Source organism: Athene noctua, chromosome 24, assembly GCF_965140245.1.
Source record: "Athene noctua chromosome 24, bAthNoc1.hap1.1, whole genome shotgun sequence".
Taxonomy (NCBI): Eukaryota; Metazoa; Chordata; class Aves; order Strigiformes; family Strigidae; genus Athene; species Athene noctua.
Window position 1 is genome coordinate 2,772,467 of NC_134060.1, and position 22,834 is coordinate 2,795,300.

Sequence of the window (22,834 nt, forward strand, 5' to 3'; positions counted from 1 at the left end):
GTCCCATCCCTTCACACTCTTTCCCCGTGTGTCCCGTGACTTGTGTCCCATCACTCATGTCCCATCCCCTCAGACATGCCCTGGCCTTCCTGTCCCATCATGCGTGTCCCATCCCCTCACACCCTGTCCCCTCGTGTCCCACCACCCGTGTCCCATCCCCTCATGTCTCATCCCTTCACAACCCATCTCCCCCTGTCCCATCTCTCACACCTCACCCCATAGCACCCTCGTGTCTTGTCCACCCATGTCCCCTCTCCTTCCACAACCCTCCCTGGCCAACACACCACACAGCTTTTGAGCACAGAAATGCTCTAAAATGTCTTTTTATTATAAATCTGTCACCGATCCACGCTCCGCCGCTCGAGGGCCGGCTGTGGCCGCGTAGTGCTGGTCCAGGGGCTGGTGGGCAGTGCGAGGTCTGCCTTCCCCCGGTGAAGAACCTCCCAAGGCAGGCAGGGAGAGAGAAGTTTAAAGCATCTGACACACAGACCCTGCTGAGGCAGCCCCCCCCCTCGGACCAGCAAAGGCAATGAGAACACCCAACACAGGCAGAGACTCTGTAGAATTCGTTTAATTGCCGTTAACTGCAAGTCTGTAAAAGGTTTGGAGAAAGTCATCGTTACAAAACTACCAGCTGTTAGAATTGTTCCTGGTTTTCACCCCAGCTAGAAAAGGCTCAGGGAGATGCAGAATAGTTCAGAACAGAGAATATTGCACAGACAACCAAACGGTTAATTTGACTAAAGAAGAAAAAATAAAAGTGACACAGATGAGAGCTCTCCAGCCAGGACTCACCCCATCAAACCCCGAGGGAACACAGCCCCAAGCCCCCCACCCTGACACCCCCACTGGTGTCACCAACCCACAACGGGTTTTCCAGCTACAGCTAAATTTGAGCTCAGGACAGGGTGAGGCCGCAGCACGTTGCTGGGCCTGTACATGGAGCGGGAGGAGAGTTGTAGCTCAGTCCCCGACCTTCGTGGGTTTCACAGGACAAACGTGCTCTGGGGTAAGTGCCTGAAGTCACCACTGCCACCAATGCGTCTACGTGGGCAGCTGCCTTCGAGAATCTCCTCAGAGGGGAAAAAATAAAAATAAACCAACAAAATCCCAACTCTTCCAAGAAGTGCACCTAGGTTAACGCTATCCCAAACCAGAAGGAAACTCACAGCTCCAACAAAGCAGCTCTGGAAGGGGCAGGAGGACAAAGGTAGCACATATAAACCCACCACCCGAAAGGCCGGGGCGGCAGCGAGGGCTCTGTCCCGTCAGAGCCGCGTATTAGCGACATCCCCAAGGAGCGTCTCGGGTCATTAGAAGGGAACTGCCCCCAGGAGAGGCCGTGGGTCCGAAGGAAGCATTGCAAGCAGTCCCGGGGGGCTTAAGTGAAGGAGCCCGAGTGAGCGCAGCAAAGCCGGTGACCGCGGGGGCCGTGAGGCCTGGCACGGGACACAAGAGGAGGAGGAGGAGGAGGAGACAGACACAGCCTCAGCCAGCAGGCACCACCCGCGCCTCGGTGCTTCTGCCTCCCCCCAGGCTGGGAGAGGGAAAGGCTGAGCCTCGGTGCCCAGGCCGAGGTTAAAGTGGTCAGTGGGCCAGACTGGGGCTCTGCAAGGGCTGAACTGGGCACCACAAGGGAGGGGTTCTGCTCCCAGGATGACCCCAAATCACTGCCTGCCCCGAGGGGCTCAAGTAAGAGCAAGCCACAGGTACTTTGCTTGGAGAATTTAACTAGAAGTACACAAAACCCAGGAGCGGAAGGAAGTGCTGCTGCAAAGGGAGGAGCAGCAGGCCTTGGCTCTTAGAGGAGCTGCTGCTCTTGCAGCAGAAAATGGGAGTTTCCATTAGAACAAGCCTCCAAGACAAAAAGCCGGCAGAAGCTCAGGGTTTGGCAGGGAGTTTGGCTCCTTCCAGCACTGCCCAGGCTTCGGGCCAAAGCCACAAGCCCACTGCCTTTTCTTTGCAGCAAGGAGTGGCACAGTAGAAGGAGCTTCTACTGCAGCACCTCCAGCCCCTGGCCACTCCCTGCACCGGGCTTTCTCCAGGGACAGCCTGGCCAGCAGCACAGAGCAGCAAGCGAGGCAGAACTCACACCCAAGAGCCTCTGAACTGCCTGTAGACTGTAGACTACACACACACACAAGCAAACAATCAGCCAGCTGGCAGTCTGGTGGCACCAAGCAATCCTGCCAGGTGTCTGAGTGCCCAGCTCTCCCCGGGGACCCCTCACTGCATCACATCTGCCCCTACCCGACGCTTTTGGGCAGTCAGTTTTGGCTCAGCCAGTCTCTAGGACCTACTAAGATGGGCTCCTAGCAGCTAAGTGTACGAGTGAACTCCTGCTTCCTCCTCCTCCAGGTCTGAAGGGGTCACATGAGTTGCCCACAGGATTTAGCAGGAATGAAAACTCCTCCAGCCTGGAACTGCAATCCCCAGCACAGTTAAACACAAAGGAACAGCCGGTCCGTGATTTAATTCACATTCGATGGTGGAAATGAGCCTGTGACACACACTGGAAGCAGTCGCTTTATTCCCAGTCTTCCCACTCTTCATCTTCCAGCTGGAAACAAGAGGAACATCCCTCAGTTTGTTTCTGTAACTCTACAGCCACTTGTCAATAGATCCTCCTGACCAGGCACCTGAGTCAGCACAGCCTGACATATCCTCCCTCTCCCACACCCTCACAACAGGGATTTGCTCTGTTCCCTCGGGGAACTTGCACACTCATCTCTCTTTAAGCACATCCAGGCAGCCACTCTCTGCTCCAGCTGCCACCCAGGACTCCCACAGCGAGATCCCAAGCTCCGTGCCCTCCTCAAAGAGCGAGTCACGCCTTCAAGAAGCCTCCTGTGAGCAGCTCCAGGCAGGCAGCTGCCTGCTGCAGCGCTGCCCTTCCCGGCCAGCAGCCTTGGCTCCAGCACTGGGGCTGGACACAGAGCTCAAACAGAGGGATTTGCCCTCAAACTGTAAAAACTGCACCCGCCAATGGCTGAGCTCAAGCAGCAGCACCCCAAGGCATTGCTGATGGTTTCTGGGAAGAATTTGAGGGAGCAAGTCCCCTCGACTCACCTCCCCAGACACTTCCACCTTCGAGAGCGCCAGCTGCACCTCCTCTTCAGTCATGTCCAAATCAAAGTCCTTTTCCCAGTCCTCGCTGATATCCGTGCTGGAGCCTGGAACCACAGACGCCACGACTGAGCCATCGGAGCCCCGTGTGCTCACCAGACACCCCAGCCAAAGCATGCAGCTGGCCAAGCAGACCCACAAAGCCCCTGGTATTCACGAGGCTCAGCTCTACAGCAGCCTGCTCGAGGCCTCCCTCATTCCCAGGAGCAGGCTGCCAGCTCGCTAATAGAGACATGGACTGAACTGCACCTCCCTCGCAACAAGGGCTGGTTCAGAACAAGTGGGAGAGGTGAACACTGAAACATCCTCCTCCAGCCTGGGAGAACTAGGGCGTGTCACATTACAGTCACATCGAAACACAACAGATAAGGAATAACAGGAGCAACTGAGATATGGGGACTGTTGTAGGCCCCAACAGAAGGAACCACCTCCTGAGGCAGAGGAGCAGCACTAGGGGTGACAAGGAGAGGGAAGGTCACACCACACTCCCTACACAGCCCGCAGCCTTGCCCCAGCGCCCAGCAGACCAGGGAGCGAAGGCCAGCTCTGCGCAGCCAGCAGACTTCTGACTTCTTGTCTAACTTGACTCTGCTCCCACACCCAGTTGATGATACTCGGCCACCTTGCTGGAGCTCGGGCTGCTTCCGGTGGCTTTATAATCCTATAACTGACATAATCGTTATTCTGGGAGACCTGCAGCAGGCTCTGCTGAAGGCAGAATCCCCTGCAAGGAAAGGCTTGCCAGCAGCATCAGCCAGAGCTGTGCCATTCCCTAGTCACAGGGTCCTGGAGGACTCTCACCCTCCATTCTCCTGAGGGAGCACAGGAAGGGGGCTCAGGAGAGGGCTCAGGCCAGAGCCAGCCGCAGCACTGGCCCAGCCACCTGCTGAGAGCACACTGTCACCATCGGACGTGACCTGCTTGACCCTGCCCAATAGCATAAAGATTTGCTTCCACTTCAGTTTTGCCCATTAGGCAATCTTTGGATCTAACCTTCATGGGTGACTTTGGCAAAATCTCTTTTCTCCTCCCCATCATCAGAAAACCAGAGCCCTTGCCCCAGAAGCTGCCACCCCCAGCAGAAGGTTTCAGGCCCTGTGCTGGACCTACATACGCACCTTTCTTGCCATTGTTGGAGGGAGTGGATTTCCCACTATCCGAGTTCAGCTCGAAGACTCGTAGATCTGTTGGTCCTTCCTCTTTCAGAGTCTCTGTCCTGCCCTGGGCTTTGCTCTCCACCTCTTTGAGCTCTGTAACAGCCGGTTGCTCTGAGGATGCTGCAGACTTGCAGGCGGGTGCAGAAAGGTGACCAGGTTCTGGGGGCTTTGGCAGGGAGCTCTGCTCTTCCGAGGTGGCCTCCAGCAGCCTCTGGGAGAGGTCTCCGGTCCCAGCTGGTTGTGCTCCAGTCTGTAGCTGCGCAGCAGGCACAGAGGCAGGGTTTGCAATCTGAGTCACAAGGGAGATGCTCTCACTGCTCTCAGAGGGGCTCCCCTCTGCTGGGGCCAGCTCCGGGGGGAGAACGGCCCAGCTTTCCTCTGAGGGTCCCTTGTGAGCAGTGGGGTAGCTTCCCTCCAGGGCTGCGGGGGCAGATTCTTTCTCTGCTGCTTCTGGAAATTTCACGTTTGCACAAGGCAGGGGTGACATCCCCAAGAACTCCTCTGTAGGAAGGCAGAAGAGAAGCGAGAGATGTTTCAGCAAGCGCAGCAGCAGCTGACAGTGCAGCAGGGGTTGGCTGCAGCTGGGCTGGGAGCTCAGTCTATGGGAGCGAGGAGGAGGCACCACCCTCTCTAACCCAGACCTGCCAAGGTCTGCACCAGCCCTCCCGCAGAGCCCCAACCATCCAACCCACCTTCATCCTCCTCCCAGCCTGGCTCCTCTTGGTGAATGCTCTGCTCTGCGCGCTGCTTCAGAGCCTCCCTCCGGGCTTCATCCTACAGGGAATCCAGCATCAGCCACCACTCACGTCCCCAGTGCCTTTCTTCCCCCCCAGCATTTCAGCATCAGTGACAAGGACAGAGACAAGGCAGCCCAGATCCCTGCTTTACAAAAAAATTATCTTCTGCCTTTTCGGGGTGTGTTAGCGAGCTCCTTGGCTGGCGTGCCCACCCACTGGGGGAGACACCCACCTCCTGACCTACCTGCTCCAGGCGATGCACTTTATAGAAGTAGCGTTGCCAGAATTCAGAATGAGAAACAGCCACTGGGACCTGGAAGCGACAGGGGAAACACGATGAGTCACGTCACAGGGAGGGCTGTGGTGGCTGCCTTGTTCCCCTCATAACCTGCGTTTTCAGGTGTACAGACTTGCGACCAAGCCTGCACTGGCAGATGCTCAGACACACATCAGGTAGCCACAGAGGAACTTCTGTTCCTGGCCAGTGGCAAGCAAGCGAGCAATAAAATATGCTGCCAAATATCCCTGTGCCAGCTTACCATGCAACCACAGCCCTTTCTACCACCAACTGCAGGGTCCAAGCAGCTCAGGGCTTCCCTGCACCATACCCCAAGTCAGAAGTTGCTCACTACAGGAGCCAGGCAGGGCCTTACCATTTTGGTGTAGAGAGCCCGGATGGAAGGGCTGGTTGCCAGCAGCTCTGCGATCTCCCCTTTCTTCTCCTCTAGGTTAAACTGAGAGAGCCAGGTCTCAAGGAGCTCAGCAGGACCTGTACAGGACAGGCAGAGAGATAACAGTCCTCAACACAAACATGGCAGGAGCAGTTTTGGGAAGTTTAATCAAAAAGATACTACAGACTAGGCCAGCAGGGGTGAGCAAGGGGCAAAGGAGGAGGGAGAGGTGGGTCTCTGAGCCCACCCCACGTCATGGGTCCTCTGCCAGCATAAGGCCACGTAGCACCAGCTGCAGTGGCGGTTTGAAGTGGCCCAGCAAATTCTCAGTCTAAGTCAGTCCCCGAGGCAAGAGACTGATTTGCTCTTCATAAACGGTGATCCCATCTATAGGCAAGCCAGCAGACCCGCTGGCAGAAGGCTCTGGGCAATTCAGGACAACCCACAGACCCCACGCAAGGGCCAGCTTGGCTCAGCAGCACCACTGAGCGCCCCCCGTACCATCAGGTTCGTTGCAGTAGGTGGCTGGGTCTGACTGAAGGCTGTAGAGGCGAGCCTGGAGGAGAAAATACACAGGGCAGAGCTGTCAGTGGAGGGGCAGCAGCAGCAGAGCCCCCAGAGGACAGGGCTCGGGACCCCACATCCCGGAGGGAAGCTCTGGGAACGGGGCACTCACCTTGGCGCTGTCATAGGGCTCTGTGGTACCTGTGGGTGTTGCCATCAGCGTTATGACATCGCAGTCAATGGTCTTATCCGGCGAGGGAGCAAACGTGTCCGAGATGACACCCAGGAAGTCAGAAAGTCCTTTCCTCACTTTTTCAGTTGCACCTGATGAACCTTCTGTCCTCTTGAAGAGAAAAAGCAGCACAGGGTAAGCAACAGTGCCAGCAGCAGCAGGACGAGTCTATCTTTTCTGGATCGGTTGCTTTAAGGAAGCAGGATGCCTCTGCCTACAAAAAGAGCTAATGAGGTGATCGTGTGGCCAGGGCTGGGCTAGGAGAAGGGTGCGGTGGCCAGCGCTAGCCTCAGGTGGTAATGGGGCAGGTAGGCCTTGTAATAGGTTTGTGAAGAACTGAGTCTAGGCTTTGCAGGGAAGGACACAGCCAGGTTCAGGGACTGGCTGGTTTGGGGGCTGGACTGTCACAGCAGCAGCTGTGTGGGGTTAAGGCTGACAGCTTGTGTGGAGATCCGGTGTCACACGACAGTGACGCTGCCAGTGTCCCACCCAGACAGCACGCAGGGAGAGGCAAAGCACAGGAACCACTACAAGCAAGGAAATCCCACACAGTGCTCAGCACCAAACCTGCCCCAGGGAGAAAGTCTGAAACCTGAAGCTCATGGTTACAGTCATGGTTTGTCCTCGGAGACAGGTACATCCTACTCACCCCCCACTTTGCTTTCTGAACACAAATCCCAGCTCGCTCACTCCTATACTCACTGCCAGCTTGTCCTTGACCACACTGGCCGTAGCAGCAATAGTGCAGGCTGTGTCATGCTGCACTACTTGAGTGAACTCAGCCAGGTCCCGTTTCATGAATTCCAAAGCTTCTGTGGACTATAAGAAGACAACAGATAGGCTGTGTAATCTTTTTGCTCTCCAGCAAAGCCACAGTCACCCTGGGAACACCTGGCACATTACAAAGATTAAAGTGCAAGAGCCTTTAACCCTTACCCCAGCTCGTGTAGTGGGGAGGGCAATAATAACCAGAATAACAACGGGAAACTGCTGTGCCCAAAATACATTACAGTGGGGTTTTTTTTAAGCTAAGAATAGGAAAAGACAGGTTAGGAAAAACCTTGTTCTGCGTTCTGTGTATGATTAACATAAACAACGCTGCCGCAGGCAGGAAATTACGCATCCAAAAGCGACGCTGCGAGCGCGTGCCCTCCCTGCTCGGGTCGGGATTTTCACATCGGCAGCCCAACGCTGCTCCCCTGAGCCATCCCCGCCTCCCGCGGTTATAACAAGTAACCCCCCCTCCGCGTGCCGGCCGGGCCCCTTCCGGGGGTCACGGGCCGCACTACAGCCGCACGCCCTCACCGGGCCTCGGGCAGTCAGGCCACGGCCAGGCTCGGAAGCCACCGCAGCCCTCGTTGGCAAGGCCGCCGTCGCGGCTACAAGCCCAAGTAGCGCCGCAGCCCGCCGGGAGCGCGGTGCAGCGCCCGCAGGGAGCCGGCCAGCACCGGGGCTCCCCCAACCCACCGCCCCCCGGGGCAACGGGGCCCGGCCCGCCGCTTCTTACCTTCTCCTTGACGGCCTGGTAGCTCTGTTGCAGCCAGCTCCGCCACCAGCCCGCGTCCTCCCTGCCGGGGGACAGGCGCGTCAGGCCCCGCCCGCTGCCCGCTCCCCCCCGCGCCGCCCCCCGAGGCCCGTCCCGCTCCCGCCGCCGCCGCCCCGGGGCTGGGCCAGGCCCAGCCCGCTCCCCGCCGCCGCCCCCCCGGGCCGGGCCCTGCTGCCCCCTCGGCACCCCCCGGCTCACCCCTCCGCCATCTTGGCGGTCTGACGTCACCAATATTTACCGACCCCTCACCCCGCAGGCCCCGCCCCCGCGGGCCGGACGCGGCGCTGACGTCACTTCCTCCTCCTCCTCCTGCGGGGAGGGCGGCCGGCGGCGCGGCGGTACGGCGGCCGGGCGGGAGCGGGCGGCCGGTGGCGGAGGTGAGCGGCGCTGAGGGCGGGGACGCGCTCCGGGGGGGCGCCCGGTGGCGGGAGGGAGGAGCCGCGGTGGCGGCGGCGCGGGCCGGGCCCGGCCCGGTGGCGGCGGGGAGGCGGCGGGGGCGCTCCCGGCCGCAGGTCTCCAGAAATGACCCGAGGCCGGCGGGGGAGGGTCCGCGGGAGCCCTTCTGCTGACGGTGTTTTCTCGTTGACTCCGGCAGCGAGCGGAGGCGGGAGCCATGGAGATGCAGTCGTACTACACCAAGCTTTTGGGGGAGCTCAACGAGCAGCGCAAGAGGGACTTCTTCTGTGACTGCAGCATTATCGTGGAGGGGAGGATCTTCAAAGCGCACAAAAACATTTTGTTCGCCAACAGCGGTTATTTCCGAGCCCTGCTGATTCACTACATCCAAGACAGCGGCCGCCACAGCACCGCCTCTCTGGACATTGTCACCTCGGAGGCCTTCTCCATCATCCTAGATTTCCTTTATTCCGGGAAGCTAGATCTCTGTGGGGAAAATGTTATCGAGGTGATGTCTGCGGCTAGCTATTTGCAGATGACCGATGTGGTCAACTTCTGCAAAACATATATAAGGTCGTCATTAGATATTTGCAGGAAAATAGAGAGAGAAGCTGCTTTCTATCAGGCTGATAGCGGGAGCGCTAGTTCTGCAAGAGAGGGCACCTCGTACAGCTCAAAGAGCCAGTGCTCTGCCTCTGTCTCCTCCCTGCAGGAGAAGGAAAGGATTTCGGATTGCCAGAGAGATCCTCCCTGCGGCGAATGCAGCAGCTGCCATCCCCTGGAGCTCGTAGTCAGGGACCCTGTAAGCAGCGACTCTCCAGAGGACGTTAATTCTTCGCTGCCCAAGGGGGTGGAACCCAAAGTAGAGTTTGACTCAGATGAAGTAGAGGTAGAAGTGGGTGAACGGCTGCCGCAGTATCCCACTCCGTTGTCCCTCGAGCAGATGGAAGAGGGGCTGCACAGCGGGCAGGCGATGGACCTGGCCTGCAATAACTATCACATGAAACAATTCCTAGAGGCTCTGTTGCGCAACAGCTCAGCTCAGAGAAAGGATGATGTGGTTCACCACTTTGTCCGGGGCTTTGAGGGTAGGCCAGAGGATGCAGGGGTAGCCATGAGTTCCATGATGGACATTCACAGCGACTGGTATGGTGAGGACACAGGTGAGAGGACTCCAGGGGGGTGTAGTCTGTATAATCGAGGAGGAAAGTGCGTAGTGTGCGACTTCCTTTGTTACTCTCGTTCTTGTTCAGGAATATATTGCTGAATATTATGCCGTAGCAAAATAAACTATTGTTCTGGACTTCAAAAGAAAGCTGTACTCATTTATTCAGTGCAGCCTTTGGGAGGTAAGTATTTCTAACAGCTTTTACAGTCTCTTTGAAACAGATCCTGGAGCTTGGTGTTGGTGACCCTGCTTTTAATAAACAATCTCACTGGGGACCTTGTTGAATGGCAGGCGAATTTTTAAAAAGAATCTTCCTCTTGTAGTGTCAGTGTTATAAGGAGCAATCGGAAAGATCAGTTGAGCTGCCACAAGAGGGATCTGCTGTAGAACCTGACAGAGCAGAAGTAGCTTATTCCACTGAAGCTCCTGACAGCACATCAGTTGCTGGATGACAGTCTGTTTGCTGTTACTTTGAACTTTAAAAGGGCGGAAATCAGTTCTGTTCAATACTGAGAGATACCTAGAAATTCTTTCAAGAGCACCGCAAGCTTTAAACTCTGTGGTGTTGCATAAAGACAAGACTTAACTTTTACCTCTAGCGGCAGACTCGCTTTTCAGCGGCTGGTCACCTGCTTTCCCAAGCTCAGGCCTGGTGGGATGTCTCATGCTGGCAGGAGTAAGTCCTAGCAGCAGTGTCAGGGACCTGGAGAAGAAGGTCGTGTCCCTGTGCCTTTCTCCTGAAGTGGACAGTAAGGATTTGGGCATTTTATCTGCTTACGGTCACACTGTTGCACAGCTTGCCTCGCCCAAACTGCCTTAGGAAGATGGGAGGCGGCTCTGACAAATGCTGCAAGTGCCATCGTGGTTCAGGATGTGACAAATATAATAATGGTGTGGGCAGCAGACAGGAAATCTTTCCCTGAATATTCTACTCTAGATAGCAGGCTTACATTCATGTCATTTCCAGCTCAAACAGGCATGTGTGATCTTAAAGCCAATAAGCCCAATATATTCTCTCACTGCTTTAAAATAAGGCATCAGATAAAATCACAAATCCAGCCCTCCTGTCACCAGAGGACTATAGTTACCAGAACAGAGCGCCATCACCAGCACGTTTTTGATGTGTAGCAAGGCGAGACCACCTAACACACAAACTCTGCTTACGTTTTTCCCCTCTTAACATCTTCAGACTGTAAATGAATCATTAAAAGGGAAATGCCCCTGGAATTTGATAGAGAACATCAAGTGTTATGACAATGTATTAGAAATGTTAAAAGGTAGATGTGCTTCAAATAGGAGCAGGGGGAAAAAACCCAAACCTTGCATTCAATTATGCTTCTCTGCTAAAAGTGAACATCGTAAGCATTTAGTAGAAGTAGTATTTTCCCAAGACACCAGGAATGAGAAATACAAAGTCCTGATAAAAGAATGGTTCTCTCATTGCGTTCAGGCTGACAGATAAGTGCCACTTACTTTCAAGTGTCCCCATCTGTTCCAGTCATCCTGGTCCCTTTCACAGCTGTTGGAGGGTGAACAGGCACTTCTAGAGAGCCTAGAAGCAAGGCAGGTCTAAGAACTGCGCGCTTTTTTTTTTTTTTTTTTTTAAAAAAAAAAAACAGAGCTCTAAATGCCCAGCAGGATTAGCAATACCTTGTGAAGGTCTGAAATTGGGCGAGATGAATTTCACTCACACGTTAATACTTAGATGCTCCTGGTTTTGAGACCGGGTTAAAGGTTAGCACAAGGAATGTTCTCCAGCCCCACCTACTTGGGGGTAACTATTAAAGAGCTCAAGGCTCGGTATGCAAACGCTTTCCTGAATCAATACCTGGAACAGGGAAAACTAATCTTTTAGTGTAGTATCTCAACCTTTATGTAGGAAAGGAAGCTCATATCTGGGCTGATACTGAAAAACTTGGCAATACCCATGTTTATGTAAAACTTAATTCTCTCTTTTTCCATCCGACTTCATAAATTACATATTACTTGTGTGTGTATAGTTTGATTTTAGGAAAAGTAAAATACCAACAGCAAATGTATTGGAATCCTTCACCTTGTTATAACTAATAGAAGGGGTAAAGTGAACGGCAGTGGAAACAAGCATTCAGATTTTTAGATGGATTCCTTACATCTAAATTTATGCACTTTGTAAAAGCACGTGGGAAGCATTGCACCACTACTACCTGTAATTTGGTTTAGTTTCTAATGCTGTTAATTAAAAAAAAAAAAGACTTTGTATGGCTGAGATAGTGCAGAGACCCCGCTGCACTAAAAGCAAATTTTTGTCACTTAACTAAATGGCTTCTTAAAATCAAATTAATTTGTTTTTCTGTTGTGAGCCATCTCCCTTAGAGTATCACCTATATAAGTATAGGCAGGCTGATCATCAAGGGACTTGATATCTGCAGCTGCATGCGTGTCTTCTGAAATGGCACAACCTACAGAAATTCCAGGTAAGCCAAATACAAAAAGAGGGGAAGGTGCAACTACCTTGACTCAAGATTTGCAGCTCAGAGGATAAGCAGCCCACCTACCTAACGTTAGTGAACTGCCTGATCTAATGCGTTGTGTTTTTTTTTTTTTCCAAAAGGTGATGTATTAGTTGTGCCAATCAAGCTTCACAAATGTCCGTTCTGTCCCTACACGGCCAAACAGAAAGGAATTCTAAAACGGCACATTCGCTCTCACACAGGTGAGAGACCTTACCCCTGTGAGACGTGTGGGAAACGTTTCACTCGGCAGGAACACCTTCGGAGTCATGCTTTAAGTGTAAGTTTGAAAGATTTATCAGGAAATTTTAAAAGTTTTGGGCGTTTCTCGAGCGTATTTCCCAAAATGTTGGACGAAATGATTGTTGCCGATGTGAGATAAACTTTTCTAATAGTAAGTTTAACCTGATGATATTTTCCTTATGTAGCCCCAAATTTTTGATGCTGGAAATGTGGCTGGGATCATCTGCCCTTTAGCTTAAGTGTAGATGTTTTTGTGTTCTGGGAATACATACAAACCAGCACCCCAGGAGGAGCTATAAGGCAAGAAGGCAGATTGCCTTTTTTTTTTTTTTTTTTACCACAGTGTTTTATTTTTAACTTCAGGTGCATCGATCAAACAAGCCAATTATCTGTAAAGGTTGCAGGAGAACATTCACCAGCAGCTTGTCTCAAGGATTACGACGCTTTGGCTTGTGTGACAGCTGTACCTGTGTGACCACTACCCACGAGGACTCGATGCCCATTAACCTCAGCCTAATGGAACCCTCGTCAGAAGGCCAGGAGAAGGGTGATGCTGATAACGACTGGCCCATCTACGTGGAGTCTGGAGAGGAAAATGATCCAGCTGATGATGATGATGCTGATGGTGATGACAAGCAGGAAATCCACAGGAGCTTATCAGACCGAGAAACACTTATGTAGCAGTGAGAGGAGAGTGGGAGCGTTTAAAGCATCTCCCTGACAGTCTGCAACAGAAAACTGCTTATTTGCCCTATTAGTGAGACTGTGCTGGTTTTTATTACTCCATTTTTTTACTGGAAGAGTGGGGAGAATTGGAATTTTTAATACTTTTCAGTGCTGTGCACCAGAAATCTGTGAAGAATCTTCTGTCTGGGGTTCACAGAGGTTGTACTTGAGCAATTTCCAGTGGTGTCTCTGCCTCCTAGTTTTGATTTTGCAGGTGGAACATCTCTGTGTTGTTTTGATAACAGGTTTCTTCAGATAATGCTGTCGTGGTCCTTATTCCCTGATCTGATAGGGGCACCGTCTTCTCTCTGAAGATTACAGTAAAAGAAATGTAGTTTTCATCCATTACCTTGGACTTTTCTAAACTAAGTTGTGATCCTTCTGTATTAGGACAGTATTATCTAAATTGTAAACCTTAAGTGTTTGCTTAGACTGGATTTGACCTGGAAACCAGGGAAGACAAATCAGGATAGCAAAAATATGCTGCTACTGGAAGCACAGACAGTAAGAATAAATATATTTCATGTGTCCTTAATTGCAGGTATTTAGAGAACCAGCTTCTCTTTCTGAATTGTTTTTACTGCATCTTCCTCTCTCAAGAGCTCAGACTACAGATCTTCAGACGTGTCTTTAATGTCATTTAGACATTAGTAGTCTTGGCTTAAGAAATATTAAGCACACATTAGGGTGTCCCGTTCTCTCAGTTTAGACTAAGCGAACTGCCCAGTTTTCTTCAGCTTTTTACAGTAGCAGTTAAAAGCTGTCAATCAGGTTACTTGGGAATTCTGATTCTGGTAGATTAAATAGCCAGATTCACAGCTGATGTAGCCAAGGAGCAGTTAAATATAAATATCTGAGCTATGCATATAAAACAGCTCTGAATACCCTTTTTGAAGCAATTGATTAGGAGATTTCAGAAATTTTTACTAGCCTCTTTGTATGCAATCCCTTTTCTTTTCCTTTTGCTATATTTTCTTTTAGTCTTTGATGATCCTTCTCATGGTTTATGTTGTTGTGTGAATTTATTCAAGTACTGTTTTGGTTTTTTGGGTTTTTTTTTTTTAAGCTTCACTGTGGACCTCATGTTTCTTTGCTGGGATAGATAAAGGTTGGCTTTCAAAGGAGGTGAGATTTTTTTTTTTACCTTTCCAGTAGTAAGTTGATAGAAACTATCAAAAATCAAGCTGGGAAGCTTTAGAAGAAAACACACCGCCAACAGAAAGCCTGTTTGCTTATGGGTAACCTACTGTTTCCTAACGAAGAGACAAAACTGAAATATACTGTGAAATAAGACTGTTAATGCTTCTTTACTATGTCGTTCATAAGTGTTTCATGAAAAGGCAAATTGTAATGAGTCTTTCTTTCTAGCTGGAGTGAGTGCTGGATCAGAAGCCTGTAGGCAGACGTGGCTGACAATGAGCAGTTCCTCCCACTTCACAAGACAGTGCTTCTTGAGCCTTTCAGTGTAGACTTAACACTTGGCAAACATTTAGATGGAACCTAAAAAACAAAGAGCCCTCTGATTTAACCAATTGGGGTGGGGTTGGTTTGGTTTTTTTTTTGCATACCTTGTGCTTTTATTTTACATACCGAAAAAGAGCAATTCGGTTCTTCTATCTGCTTCATCCTGCAGTGAAACAATAATCCTGTAGTGATGTTGCAGTTTCCTTGTGAGAGGTGATTCTGATGTCACAAGTGCAGTTAAGAATTCACTCCCAGATCACATAGGATGAGGAAAGGAGAAACAAGCTGCTTTTTAAACAAGTCACTTCACTAGTGGTTCCTGAAAACAGCAGAAGGTAAAAAGATTTGTTCTGAAACATCTCTCTGGTATAAGTTCTTGATGAGTGCCACCTTTGTGAGAAGATACTGGCGTCACAAGTAACGTTTATTTTCTGTAACTTAAATTGCATAAGCTTTCAGTAGGCACTATTCCAGGTCATCTGTAAATCTGAGTTTGTAATAGCTGAACAGTACCGTAGTGATACACACCATCATAGAAAAATCTCACTGGGACGAGGTCTTAAAAAAATTCAGGGCTTTACGGTCTCTATTTTAGTCCTCTAAATTAAGACCATCAAAGAGACAGCTCATGTAGATGCCAGATTTGGAGCTGAGCTAATCCTGCTGTGGTTTTGGGTCCTTAGCGCTTCTGAAAATCTGAGCAAAACGTGGGCTTGTAAATCTTGCCAGCACATTTGAAAATGCCACCTCCAGCCTAACAGGGCTAGTCTTTTGGACTACTATTTTTGTTGAGTCCATCCAACACCAGAGGGTATTTCTTTGGTATCTGATTATCTGATAAAGGACAGACTTGTGCACGTGAGAACACCTGGAAAAAAAGAGTCGTGGATTATCCGTGTTTGTTGGGAGAGTAACTCGCTAATGAAAGTGGGGTAGGAATGTAAATAGGGATCCAAAATGGTAGTTAGTGACCAGGCACCCCAATTTCTGGTCGCTCTAGCATGAAGATGCCACCTCATTGTAAATATTGGTAGAAGCTGCTAGATAGGGAGTATCAGCTGAGCATGGTTCTGGCTAGTGCACCACAATTAAACCGTCAGATTTTGGCTTCTCACACGGCAGAGCTGTGCTGAGGTGTGGGGTGGGCAACTCTGAAACTGTGAAGACATTCAGAGGAGGGAAAACGAACCTCTCGTGGAAGTCTGTGTGTAGTGAGAGCTGCAGGACCGACTGCGGAGACCTTCAGCGCTTTTACTTCAACCTTTCTTCGGTCTTAGAGATTGTTCTTGTGTGTCTTGTGCGTAGAGAATGGAGCTGTGTAAAGGTTTGTGTCGCACTGGGTAAAGGGGTTGGGGCGGGGGGTTTATGCCATTCACATTCCAGATTGAAAGTCACCACCGAAGTGGATGTTTCCTGTGGATCTGTCATATTGTGCTGCTTTGTTTGCAGTGGAGTCCTTCAGCCTTTGTATTTAGAAGAGGATGTAGTTTATCCACATTCTTGTGACCAGATGTTCATGTAAATCTGTTTGCTGTGCTTTCCACTTCGTTTTTGGATGTTTTTTCCTGAAAATCTTCCATTGTAGATCCAGCCTCGACAAGCTTTGAGAAAATGATGTAGCTGTTTTAAAACATTCATATGGTGCTTAATGAAGAATCAAAAATAATGTTTTTAGGAAAGTTATTTCTAATGTAATCTCTTTCTCAAAGTTTTTTAAAGGCCATGCAGACTACGTATCTTGAAGTCTTAGCTCTCTGTAGTTGACTTTGTTTAGGAGTATACGTTTTAACGTACTTTTGCACATAATTGCACTGTATTTCACTGAAGGAATACATGCTGCACTCGTATTAGTAACGCATTTAACCTCTTGGTGCAAGACCTTGTAAATCTTCCAAATGTGGTCATTTAATTTACTGATGTTTTGTAAGGCAGTTTCATAACCGAAGTCCCTTAGTCTACTTTAAATGACAAATTCTTATAAACCGAACCTTATTTGTAGAAGTGACTTAACTATATTTGTGGATCTTGGAGCGTTCTGGAGCTTTTTTGATTGTTTAGAAAAATAAAACTCTCTGAGAGGGTTGCTTGGATTATTTTTTTTTTTTTTTTGCCTGTTCAAAAGTTGACTGAGTAAACCTGAGTGTCTAGATGATGGCTCACATTTCAGTTTTTGGGAATTAAAAATTAATATATCCACTTCTGGTGAGAGACAATTTGCAAGCAAGAATCAGATTCGTGGTAGGAAAGGATTAAAAGGATGCTGCCAACTTAACTTTCTTTTTTTAAGAAAATCTTTTTTATTATTAGCACTGACTTTGTTTCCTTACCAGTTTTTGTAGTTTTATAATCATCTTAACTTTTTAAACTCTTTTTAAAGCTTTTCATTTTTCATGTGGGGTGAAGCAGCCACTGATCCTAGCTAGAAAAAAATCCTGTCAAATGCCTACAATAAAATGCATGGACACCCCCCCAACCCCCCCCAAACTCCCAAGTATTCTGTCTAGATAATTTTCAATTATATTGGATATTTCACAAACAGACTTTTTAAACACGCTTTTACAGAATATTGTTCGTAAAATCTGTATTTACCTGTTGATTTAGAATATCCTGAATCAATGAAAAATGTAATAACCCTTTCTTTCTTTTCAGTGTTTTAATTCAGACAGGGAAATCTGTTCACTTTGATTGGGATCTTTAGGTTTATACATTTTTGTTTCAGAAGTGCCTGGGAATTACTTATATTTCAAGACTTGTTTATTATTGGGGTTTTTTAAAAAAAAAATCGTTCAAACATTTTTTTAGTATTAAAGATTTCTGGATCCAACTTAAGTTGGCAGTGCCCTTTAAAAATTGCATTTTTTCTTTCAAAGGCCACTGCTAACATGTCAACCAAATCACTGAAGGCAGTCTGGTTTTTGCCTTTTGTTGGACTGAAATTCAGATTTTCTACGCATCTAGAAATATTAGTCGCAGGTATGAGAATATAAAGGGCATGAAGTTGTTAAAACCTTGCCAGCGGCTCCATTTATACGCGTACGTGTGGTGTGCATGCCCACACAGATCTGCTTTTAGGTCTGGAGTTACAGTTAGAATGTCATCATCCCTGCCATGTAGGTCAGCAGAGCACCTTTAGTAAAACACATTCAGTGAATATAGCAACTTCTTTGGGTTTTATTAAATATAAGCAGGCATCTGGACACTAGTCAATTAAAAAGAAAGAAAAAACCAAAACTGAAACAAACACCTACCCACCCCAAACCCCCTAAAAAACCCTTCCTCTCAGACCACAGCAACTTTAAATGCCAACCCCAGATACCCGAAGGCGATAAACTAGACTTCAATCTTCGGACTGCCAGTCAAGATGCAAAATAATTTTAACTGTCAAAATATGTGACTCCATCCTTCGTACATGCTTTTAGCGTAAGCAGCTACGTCTCCGGTCCTATGAAAGCTTAGACACACAATTGGTCCCATGGATCACGAGACTGGTTATAAGGGTAAAATTCAAGCACACACTGACTTTTTTGCAGAATTAGAAGCCAAAACAAGTCTTAGAAATTAAGTTCTTCAGTGGCAAGGCTTATTTTAATTTTTAGCTGCAGGCTTCTGTCAGAGTTGGAGGGGAATTATGTGAACACAAATTTAATTTGAGAGCCGATGACTGTGCTACTGATTTTTCAAATTCTGTCTTGTTGTTTGGTTGTTAGTAACTGAGGTGTGTGAGCTCTGACCCAAACCAGTGTGTATGACTCAAACAAAGATGGGAAGCTTGCTTTGAAATTGTTGTCTTCTTGTAGTTGCTTTGTGTTTCTAATACAGGAAAGATATCTTTTGTTAGTAGATAAAAGCTAGTGGTAGCTATAACTGTTTCTAGATCACAAAAAAAAAAATCAGAATACCTCAGTTTTTGGAGATTTGGAGGATTTTTCTCCTGTGTGGAACTGAAAACTAGAATACTCACTAAACTAAACTAGAGTGAACACTTTGGGGAGATGCCCTGATTTTAGAACCTGCCTATCTGAGATACCATCATGCCGATGGATTTATGAGTAGATTTAAGGACCTTTGTAAATCTCCAAGCCCATTCCAGGATCTGTCCCAGTGAAATCCAGTACAGTCATAGCCCGGTATGATTAAACAAAATGCTGTATATTTGTTGAGGCAGGAGAGGAAGATTTTTTTTTTTTTTTTTTTTTTACACTTTTGAAAAACCAATGTGCAAATGTTGCCAGTAAATGCGGTATTTCCGGACAGATCAATGGAGTAGTTCAATCAAAAGTAAATTGTCCTAAAATACTAATTGGTACACTAACATTTTCATTTGAATCTGATGTATGTGAAATTCAGTTAGCCCAGCTTTCTCTGAATGCCTATTTTCTTTTACATTTTTACTTTTTTAATTCTTATATTGTTTACTGAACTTTTTAACATAGCAGATTAAGACTTTTTAAAAAAAGTGCTCCAGTACAAGCAAAATCAGGGTACTTAAAGAACAAACAAACAACAAAGAAATATTCTCCAGTGTTAAGCAGATTATTTTGATGAGAAAGGGGAGTGCTAGGGAGTGAAAGAAGGGGCTGATATCTGGTGCTCTGCTTCCACAGGTGGTTGGGATCCACATTTACGTGGGAAAAAGATCACGTAAAGTTCTGAATTGTGAGTCTTTCTAACATTTTACAGAAGATCGCTTGGCAGCGTTCACAGACGATTCAGACTCCAGTCAGGGCAGCAGTGTGAACCCGGTGAACCTTTCCAGATTTAATAACTGGACGTTTTCCACAGATCAGTAATAGAGAAGTTGCGCCGATGCTTTACCACAAGCTGCCAGATCTGCAGGTGAACCTGTCCTGATGTCTGTGAGCGTGTGTATCAGGGTGGAAGAAAAAAAACCAAACAGACCCAAAGTGGAGAATTAATGTCCATCACCACCCCGCAGGCTGTTTACCCTTTTTAAAGGGTGGGGATCAAATCTTTAAGTGCTTTTTGTAACGTTTTTTTCTACAGTGGCGCATTACTGAATTTATCGTACGTTCGATTGTTGTGTACTATATGTGTTTCTATTGTTGTATGTGGTCTGGTTCTTTTATAGTTAAAGAACAAAAAACATGAAATAAATACTAATCTCATGGTAAGCATGTATTTTTTTTCCATTTTTGACACGAAAGATGTGGGACACTGAAGCACTCATCCCAGCTCTTTTTCTCCCTGGTTCTGAGGGCCGTGGGGTTGTTACCACCCTTGGTGAAAAGGCCTCTCGCTGTGGGAGAAGGAAGGCAGGAGTGCAGGGCAATCAAGGTTGATGAGAGCTTCTCAGAGAGGTTGCTAATGATTTGGAGAGAAATAATTGTTTAGATCAAGGTCGAAGTCATCAGTATAGATGAGCTGTACGCAAACATGCTCACAGTTTGAGGTGTTAAGGGAAGCTGGGTTGAAGATAAGAATATGTCTAACGAGGATTTCATTCTGTTGGTACAGGATTAGGATTTTGGGTTCCTAGAATTGATGGAGCTGCTGAAAAGTTGTGCTGAGATGCTCGTACAGCTGGTGCCTGTTAACACTGCCATCACATCTCAGACTTTCCCTGAATTGTAGCTTTGTTTAGAAGACGGCCTGCTTGGTTACTGCTAGGTGTACTCAGATGGAAGAGTCCAACCTGTACTGAACATTTTAGAAAAATTTTTTGAAAAATGAATCGACCTCCAGGTGATCTGGAGGCCAAACAAGCATTTATGTTTGTACTAGAAGACAACAAGGATGCAGCTCGGGGTCTTTGTGAAGACAAGTGAACTCCAGAAGTCGTGGGTGAGCCTCCTGGCTCTGTCACACAGAAAGCTGATGCTGAGGCAAATGAACTAAAGCCAAATATAAGCTGGCAGCATATTAGACAAAAATTGTGATATCATTCCTAATTAATTTCTAGCTTATTCCTCAATCTCCAGACCGTGTCTGCGTAACTTAGAAAAGCGCTCTCATTATGATGGGGATATGGTCTTATCTTGCATACTTTGTATTCCTTGAGGCATTAGGTCCTGTAACCCTGAAGAGTTTCCTGACATGGAGCAATTAACAACTCGCCTATGAACTACTAAAGAAATATATAATTTTACGTCACACAAAGTTTCTCCAAAGCTTTTAAACAAACAAAACGTTCTCAGTTTTAAACAAAACGCTCTCAGAAAATTTTTTTCTTTAAGAGATATCACACTATTTCAAAAGCAACAATTTTTGCAAGAGCATGGATTAAAATTCCTGTTGTTCACATTTTCTCATTAAATGCGTTTTTAGATCCAACGCAGAAAAAAAAAAAAAAAAAAAAGGCAAGTAATTAGTTCCCCAAGTATGGTACGTTTCTGATCCAGTGGAAAAAAACTGCAGCTATTTCTTCAATGATAGAACAAGGAAAGAAATTGTGTTGCTTTAGCCTAAGGTTATGCAATTTTACTTATATTTTCAAAATTTAAAATAAAACCCTCGGTAAATGCATATGACTTTACTCGCACATTTGGGAAAAATCCATTGCAGCTCCAACTAATGAAGCTTGTGAATCAATGCATGTCAGTCTTTGAACTGTGGTACTTCAGTTGTTCTAGTGTACGCTCTTGAGTTTTCTTTTCAAGAAATATCACTGTATATTTAAAGTCAGAAAATACATTCTAACGGAAGTCTGTGATTTTTGAGAAACATTTATTTTAAGGAAAACTGAAATCTTTTAACTGGTGTTACTGTTAATGATATTTGGTTACCAAACCCCAAATTTATGTTAATAATTTTTGCATCAGCACTAACAATGTCATTTTTTTTAAAAGTAATTTGTAAGTTGTTTTCTTAAAAGCAGACTATTAAGTCTTGCTTTGCAACACCCCTCCTGTTGCTGTGAGAAGCACCTCCTCCACATAGCTGCCAAGTTTACTCTCATTGGACAAACACTCCTAACAGTATCTCAACTTCAAGTGGAACTTTCTTGGCTAGAAACAGCAACTCTAAAATTTTAGAAATACAAACCAAACAACTAGATTAAAGAACTAAACACATTTCTGGAATCAGTGGATTGACTGTGATGTATTATTGTGGAAAACTGGATGAAATCAGTGTGAAAAAACCAAAGTCTGTTCCGTGGCCGTTCCTTGCTGCACTGCACAGACTCCTGGGCAACGTTGCTGAAGGACTCCGAGTAAAGCACTTGCAACATCTTTAAAAATTCTAATTACGCTACTCTAGATACCACTGCATTTTTTTTTTCTACTTTTAAAATTCTATTACCCGTTCCTAGCAGATGGAGAACCCTTGAGGTTCTATTAATATCGACACAAACTACCAGCAGAGCACTCTCTGATATACAAGTGAAAGCACCAATTACCTGGAAAGTTAGTGAGGTTCAAACAGAGCCGATTTCTACAAATAGTTCTTTTCAAAAGGCAGTTTTCAGCAGACGAAGTAATTTGGGTATGGATCTGAAAAAATATGGAGAACGTTACATAAACTGAGGTGCTACTTAGTTGAACTGACAGGCAGAATCGAAGTTTAGAGGGATGAATTCAAGTAGTATTAAAACCTGACAGTGCAAATAAACTTTCTGGCTTATATTAAACCATTGTTATTTGTTTGTCATCTTTATATCTCAATACCAGAATCAGTAGTTGAAGGTTTATGTTAGTTGGCAATAAACTAAATTCTATGAAATTTCCTAACTCAAGATTTTTGAGTCAAAATCAATTGCTCTATGGAGGAATATTTTTACCTGAATACTCTTCCAGTCTCGTACAATTTGTGACTTGGGGACTTCTGAAGGCACAGAACACTGATGGATGTAGCTCTCCAGCCTCTCTCATGACCACGTCTACTACTCGCCAACGATTCTCATCTGGAGCAGCCGACAGAGAGCCCGCGGTGCCAGCACCCAACCCCACGGTGCCAAGATCTGCATCCTCCTTCCTCTGCCCCCTTCACTGTCACCATCCGCTGGAATCAGCAGTGAACAATCCGTCCCTAATGATCCTCTCATGATTTTATACATTTCCATTTATCTCACCTGCTTTTTTTTTTTTTTTTTTCCTGGCTCGGACATCTCACTCTATCAACATTTGTACAAAACTGGGCCAGACTTTTATCTTTTCTCTTTCCCCTCCCTGACCCATTACAGGTTCCTGGGTACACTCTTTGAGAGGAGTGACCCCGGGGCTGTGTACAGCATTCAACATGGGGTGTGCACTGTTAATTAATGGTAATAAAGAGCTGTGAGAAGTTGGGTGCTAGGGTGGGTGTTGCCATACCCTGAAAGGGGAACCACAAGGACAAAGATACTAATGGTCCTGTGGGCTGACTTTGGAATCAGTCCTGCTAATACACTCTTTAGACTTTGGTGTTAAAAGCAAGAT

The 22,834-nt window shown here is 47.2% G+C and overlaps 2 protein-coding genes across 3 annotated transcripts; one reads left to right on the forward strand and one right to left on the reverse strand.

The window, feature by feature from the left end:
- Positions 1-553: 553 nt before the first annotated feature.
- BSDC1 (BSD domain containing 1) lies at positions 554-8,196 on the reverse strand. Of its 2 annotated transcripts, XM_074926254.1 has the most exons (11): positions 8,172-8,196; positions 7,935-7,995; positions 7,130-7,246; positions 6,368-6,538; positions 6,193-6,247; positions 5,674-5,789; positions 5,265-5,333; positions 4,976-5,057; positions 4,245-4,784; positions 3,070-3,173; positions 554-2,560 (listed from the first exon to the last, which is right to left on the reverse strand). In XM_074926254.1, the coding sequence occupies exons 1-11, from the start codon at positions 8,180-8,182 to the stop codon at positions 2,528-2,530; spliced, it is 1,359 nt and encodes a 452-aa protein (XP_074782355.1). In that variant the 5' UTR covers positions 8,183-8,196; the 3' UTR covers positions 554-2,527. The 2 variants fall into 2 exon arrangements, with proteins under 2 accessions (XP_074782355.1, XP_074782356.1); XM_074926255.1 differs by lacking the exons at positions 6,368-6,538; positions 7,130-7,246 and having other exon boundaries at positions 4,245-4,347; positions 4,384-4,784; positions 8,172-8,182.
- A 96-nt stretch (positions 8,197-8,292) lies between these two features.
- Positions 8,293-16,510, forward strand: ZBTB8B (zinc finger and BTB domain containing 8B). The gene is made up of 4 exons (XM_074925879.1): positions 8,293-8,350; positions 8,569-9,532; positions 12,128-12,306; positions 12,633-16,510. Exons 2-4 carry the CDS (start codon positions 8,587-8,589, stop codon positions 12,948-12,950), a joined length of 1,443 nt encoding a protein of 480 aa, XP_074781980.1. The 5' UTR covers positions 8,293-8,350; positions 8,569-8,586; the 3' UTR covers positions 12,951-16,510.
- Positions 16,511-22,834: the final 6,324 nt, after the last annotated feature.

Bases quoted from the DNA above. Each gene is read 5' to 3' on its own strand.
- ZBTB8B (XM_074925879.1), top strand. From the start codon at position 8,587: ATGGAGATGCAGTCGTACTACACCAAGCTTTTGGGGGAGCTCAACGAG. The intron at 9,533-12,127 runs GTGAGAGGACTC...TTTTTCCAAAAG, and splicing joins CTGGTATGGTGAGGACACAG to GTGATGTATTAGTTGTGCCA. The intron at 12,307-12,632 runs GTAAGTTTGAAA...TTTTAACTTCAG, and splicing joins TTCGGAGTCATGCTTTAAGT to GTGCATCGATCAAACAAGCC.
- BSDC1 (XM_074926254.1), bottom strand. The intron at 7,247-7,934 runs GTAAGAAGCGGC...GTCTTCTTATAG, and splicing joins ACCAGGCCGTCAAGGAGAAG to TCCACAGAAGCTTTGGAATT. The intron at 6,248-6,367 runs GTGAGTGCCCCG...TTTCTCCTCCAG, and splicing joins AGCCCTATGACAGCGCCAAG to GCTCGCCTCTACAGCCTTCA.